The 6,253-nt window shown below is 33.8% G+C and overlaps 1 protein-coding gene across 1 annotated transcript in view; it reads right to left on the bottom strand.

The window, feature by feature from the left end:
- The window catches only part of Alms1 (ALMS1, centrosome and basal body associated protein), a 238,310-nt gene that overhangs the window by 50,257 nt on the left and 181,800 nt on the right, over nucleotides 1-6,253 (bottom strand). The window contains exons 12-13 of the mRNA XM_023718405.1: nucleotides 4,335-4,576; nucleotides 1,040-1,165 (exon numbers count right to left, since the gene is read on the bottom strand). Coding sequence (XP_023574173.1) covers nucleotides 1,040-1,165; nucleotides 4,335-4,576 — 368 coding nt within the window. The remainder of the gene's footprint in view (nucleotides 1-1,039; nucleotides 1,166-4,334; nucleotides 4,577-6,253) is intronic.

Below are 6,253 nucleotides of genomic sequence, written 5' to 3'. Positions count from 1 at the left end.
AAAAAAAAAAAAAAAAAAAAAAATTAACAAAATAATACCAAAGTAACTTATCCTTTACTTGCAATTTCTACAAATACAAAGGTATTAATAGGAAATTTTAAAGAAAATAAATTGTCTAAAGTGAAGCATGTCATCTCTTGCAGTCTACTAAAAATGTTATCCCATCAATCAAAACCTACCAACCTACCATACCTATTCGGTACTCTTACTCTAAAAATCCCAAAGAAAGTACTTATTAAACTCCTCTAGGAAGTATTACTCATTTCCTAAGTCTACAATTACCCTGCAATGAACACACAGGAATGCTGGGGAATATTTTTGTTCTAGGAAAACAATAGTGATATTTAATATCTTATGTGCTCCATAAATTATGAGTTCAAAATCTCAACCTCAGAACCTGATATATTCCTTTCAACACTGTCATGTCTCTGCAAAGGTGGGTATTTTTAATGCTTAATTTAATAAAGTGCAAGGAAAACTAGTAGCTGTGTTGAAGATAGGAGAAGCGGCCTAAGGCCCAATAACTTTACATAATATTTCATGAGAAGAGTGGTTAGATAGGAATGAAATAAAATGCTTTTGATTTTAAAAAAATAATTTTATAAAAGCCAAAAGGAAATAAAAGTCTATTAAGTTGTTAGATAAAAACTAAAGATACTTATGCCCTACCAACTTAGGAACTATTTGAAAAAATACACGTTGTACTATATGTATTATCTCTAGCTTGAGAAAAAAATAACAGATACTAAGGATGCTGTGAACCAAGAAAGTTTGGGACACTTTTCCTGAGATAGAGTCCACCAACTCAAACAACTACACTTGTACTACTTTCCCTCATTAAATAATTACTAAATGTTTATTAAATGATATAACTGATCAAATTATCAACCTAATCTGAATCAGAAGTCAAGACATAAAAAGCTCCACATTTCACTGAAAGATTGAAGAGCACTGAACTTTTACTTTTGATTTCATATTTAACCAGCCAACATAAAAATAAAATTTCAAAACAAAAATTTTTAATATTTCTGTAAAATACCTGAATGTGAGCTCTCAATGGTGGTGTCTGATTTGGAATCCAGAATTGGAGGAACTGTTCGTAGTTGTGGAACATAGTACATCTTTGGACTACCAGATGGCTTATATGGCAATAGTATAGGCTGGGCTATGGATAAAGATCAGAACAATTAATAAGAAAATAATTATTAATTCAATGAGTATATATTGAGTATTTTTTGTGTGCCTGGGAGTGTTCAACTTTCCTGAGATACATGTCTTTCTTTTCAAAAGGATCTAGATTTGTAGAGGTGGAAGACAGTATACATAATTAAAACAAGCAAATTGTCTAATGTTAATATTGAAAAAAATTTAAAGAGACTAAGACCACAGGAGAAACTGGGGTAAGATGTAATTTAGAATGATAGGAATATGTTTCATTAAGAAGATGAATGTTTAGCAAATTTTTATATAGATGGCTCTAAACAAAAAATTTATTTTATATTGAAACCAAATCTAGTCACAATTTACCCCAATGGCAGGTGGTCTTATTCTACTCCCAGTCACAGCCAGTAATAAGATAGCTTTGGAAAAATATTTCCATTATAAAAGTATAAATTCTTAATATTAATAAAACTAAAAAAGACAAGGTCAGACTACTTAAAATAACTATTTTAATGTATATCCTACCAATTTTCCCATTTCTTTATTGCTTTTATAATTATCAACTAGTAAGTATAGCTTAAAATTTAGTTTTTCTTCCATTGTTTGTACGTTACATGAATTTCATTTAACTTTACTGTATGTATAGCTGTATATACTGAACATGGTCCTAATTTTATAATATCTAGTCTCTAGATATTAAAGAGGTTGCCAATGTATGACAAAAAAAAAATTTAGTTTTTCTAATTTAATAACCAAAACATACTTTTTGAAATAAAATTTTCAACTATAAAGAATTCTGAGAATAAAGATATTTCTGTCTATAGCATACTTGTTCTCCCCTACTATCTATCTCAGGTAAATTCTCTGATTATAAAATTAAAATTATGCCACTTATGTATGAAACTTAAAAAATTCAAACTGGCACAAATGCTTTCTAAAATGTCTATGCCAAGTACTCTTTATCAAACAGCACTTGTACAGTCAATCATTAAGAAATAATTCTTTGTTAATAAGGATAAGTGTCTAGATGTGCCCCCATTTCATTAGTATAGAATGGTGATGGCTAACCTTTTAGAGCTTTCAGTAATAACAAACAGCTGGCTGGGGCAAGTATGTCATACGTTTGCCAACACTGGTGTAGAAGATGAAGTTTTTTCCTACAGAGAGCTGTCCATTAGTAGCTGGGGATCGAGACCAGAACTTTCATGGATACCAAATATATGAATGTTCAAGTCCTTTATATAAAATGACATAGCTTTTGCAAATTCTCTTGTATGCTTTTTAAAGCATCTCTATGTTACTTTTATTGTACTGATTGTTTAGGGAATGACAAGAAAAAACATTTGTGCTTATTTAGTTCAGATGCAAATATTAATTTCTGAATATTTTGTGATTATGTAAAATTCATAGATGCAAAACCCATGAATATGGAGAGCCAACTATACTTGTTTTTCTCGCATGGTATGGTAGAAAGTGTTAAGTGGTCCCTCATTTATAGCCTTCTCTCTTTTTATCTATTCCCTATATTTTCCAAGAAATGATCAAGTTCTGGACTATAGCATGAATGCAAGACTATAGTATGTATATAAATTCTAGGAATTCCATTAAAGGGATCCCATGAAAAGACCACCTTTTCCTGGGTAGTACAGATCCTAATAGCTTCCATCCAGAAACAGAAGTCATAATTAAAGAATGTCAAAGGGCTACGGGTATAGCTCAGAGGGAGAGTACATGTTTAGCATACACAAGATTTTGGGTTCAATCTCTTACATCAAAAGAAAAGAAAAAAGGGGAAGTGCACAGCTACTCATCTGCAATGGAATTTCTGTGACAAAAAAGTTGATCTTTACACTTTAATGTAGTTAGAAATAATATAGTCAGTCAGACAAGAGTAGGCCCTCAGGAGGAGACAATATGGAAGACAAGATACCCTGCAACTGTGGGGGAGACAGACACTCCCTCTGTGGGCCAGACCTCAAGACAAAAGATTAAACAAATGTACCCACATACCTCCCTAGGGATAGACATCAGCAACTGATACTCTAAATAGGTATTAGTCACCTTGAAAAGGCCAGGAAGAGTCACTAACCCAACCTTCTACAGGAAAAACATCTGTTCATATTCAACCTGGCTTGCTATGTGACTTGCTTCCCCATTTGATCTCAATTTAATCAACTTTATCTGAGCAACTTCACCTGATCATAGTTTTGGCCCACCTCATGCCCACCTTGCAAGTTCCCATGTTTCCCACCTTAGGCCCACCGCACATCATGGATTTGCTCTATAAAAATCCCAAGAAAAGGCAGGTTTCTTAGCAAACCACTTGGGTCCCTTTCTGTCCTTCTCTGACAGAAGCTTTCTTTTCCTCAATAAACATATTCAGCTTTTAACCTCTGTTGTTCCTAAAATTCAGTCTTAGTTTTAGAGAACACAAACTCATCCCAGACAAATTTTAGGTTGAAAGTTTCATTACCCTATATCACTAACACACACTCGATAAGAAACCAGTCAATTAATTTAAATAAAATGAAGCTACTATTTAATACATACTTTTTGGCCTCAGTTTCTTCACCTAGAAAGTGGGCTTGATAACACTTATTAGTGTTATTATGGCTGCTAGCTGTTCACCAAAATCCATTTCCTCATCCTGGAAAACAATGCTGCTGGAAAGTGATTTGGGCCACTTCTAGGGTGGGCCTATAAAAAACATCTCCCATAGGTGCTCCTCTATGCCCTTAACAGGTACTGTTTTACAAACAATAAACAAAGTGATACTGTATTTACACTATTACAGTTTTACATCTTATTTATTACAATATAAATATTATTCAAAATGAAAATAATGTATTTGTCTACCTGAAAGTAGATTCCAATTGTTTTTAAGTTATTATATACTACCGTACCTGCACTCTTATTAACAAACATCAAACATAATGAGATGAAAAACAGATCAACCCCAGGCAGCATGAATTCCATATATAGCTAATTCTGTTGCAAATTAAGATAAAAAGAAACCACATCCTCTTCATAACTATATAAATAAAAAATGGATATAATGTGGACTCTTTTTAAATTAAAATTAGATTTAACTAAAAAGACACAATAACAAATTTCTAAGATGCTTACACATGAAAGTAGGCATAATGACCTTAAATATAATCACAGTCTCTTACCATCTATGCCACGATTAGAAGTAATCTGTTGCATGGAAGATGATGAAGCAAACCTGCCAGGAACTTTCTGTAGCTTTTGAGTAGTGGGCTCTAGAATTTCATGTCCACGATCTTCAGGATTAATAAAAATCTCAGATGAAAACATGGTCTTTTCTGGACTTTCTGTTGTTATCTGCGTGACTGCATCAGATGATAACTTTCCAGAGAAGGCAGAAAGTTGGGTTTTACTCTGTTCTGGTAAACTAAACAAAAAAAACAAGAAACAAAATAACATATTTCTGGCCAGGAATATTCAGGTAGCTATAAGGAATGTTTTGTGAATACACAATCTCAAATGTAAAGATATTTCCATAGTACCTTCCATTTTGTTAGATACATATTAAAATGTAATTAGGTATGTGTTTTACTTACTTTAAAACCTATGTTAATTTATAATGCCACTATATATTTAACTCAAGAAACAGTACTTTTCAGTTAATGTGAATACTTATTTGATGGCCACTACAAATTAAGGGACTATACTACATGTGTAAAATGTGCAAAGGTGAACACAGCCTTACTTTAAAGGGCTCACATTTAAATGAGGGAATTATAACTTTTATAGAATGTAGTTATGTAGTTCTATGTATCCATATACAGAATTCATGTTAAAAGAGTAAATACACGATCCAATAGAGAGGACAGCCATATTTTGCTTAAGAGAGGAGAGCCATATTTTGTTTAAGAATTCTAAATATTATATGTAGACATCTCCCACAAGAAGAGTAAAAACTTAGTTTCCACTCCTCACCTTTAAAATAAGCTGGACTTACCATAACAGGGAGCAATGAAGGAACAAGGCAAACATCGACTTATCCACATGATCAAGGTTGTCCTTATCAGTGATAACAGGAGAATAGTATACTCTCTGTATGATGTAAAAGAGGGGCATTTCTCCACCTATATGGCATTCTTTGCCTAAATCTGAAATTCCAGTCTCATCATGAGAAAACATTACCCAAACTCAAACTGAGGAACCACTTGTAAAATGTATTCCTTAAGCCTAAGTTCATGAAACAGGAAAAGAATGCCATACACCACAGGAAAAAAGACATAATAACTGGCTCAGTCCAGCTGGGTTGCTGTGTGGCTTATAAACAGCAGAATGTTGTTCACAGTTCTGGAGATAAGATCAATATTTTCATGGCAAAAAGTAGCAATGAAAGAAAAAAGGGGAAGGGGCATTAGGTCCCAATCTTTAAACTCAAGAATTATCTTTGACTCAAGGTTCTGCCCTTCAGATTCACTGGGTTGAGGCCTTGCCTTCTGGACTCACTAGGGCACTAGCTTTGTTCTCACAGCTTTAGGCAGGCCTGTAGTAGACTTACTTTTCTGATAACTCTCACCCTGAGTTCCACATGTCCAGCTCTGTTGGCTAGAATTATATCCAGATTGCTCTACTAGCCTAGTGCTTAGAGATAGCCCTATCACCAGACAGTACTAAGCATTGTCTTGTGGGTTCTCAAAGGGCTTTCACTCAGTGATTTCCTGTCTGGATTCTGTGGCTCTCTAAGACATCACTAATGCCACAACTTGGCTTTATACTAGGGTTCAGAGTGCTGGTGCAGGCAGGAGAACTGACAGCCAGTGAGCAACAAGGCCCTACTGTTGCCTAAAACACCTCCTTTGAAATTACATTACCCCCAAAGCTCTTGTACTCTGGGTCATAGATGGTAGTAGTAGTCCCAAAAATATATGAAATGCCTTGATGAATGACATCTGGCTGACCATACTAATCTTTTTATCAAATGGCCACTTGGCCACACTGTTGGTGTTTTCTCCCAAACATATATTCTCATTTTTTTTTCATCTCTTTTTTCAATTTTACTTTTTCTCTCCTTAATTTCTTTTTTTTTTTTCAAAATTTTATTGATAAACAG

The sequence above is a fragment of the Octodon degus genome, unplaced genomic scaffold (genome assembly GCF_000260255.1).
Source record: "Octodon degus isolate 3935 unplaced genomic scaffold, OctDeg1.0 scaffold00058, whole genome shotgun sequence".
NCBI classification, from domain to species: Eukaryota; Metazoa; Chordata; class Mammalia; order Rodentia; family Octodontidae; genus Octodon; species Octodon degus.
The sequence above is the reverse complement of the archived record's forward strand: the minus strand, read 5'-3'. Positions and strand labels throughout refer to the sequence as shown.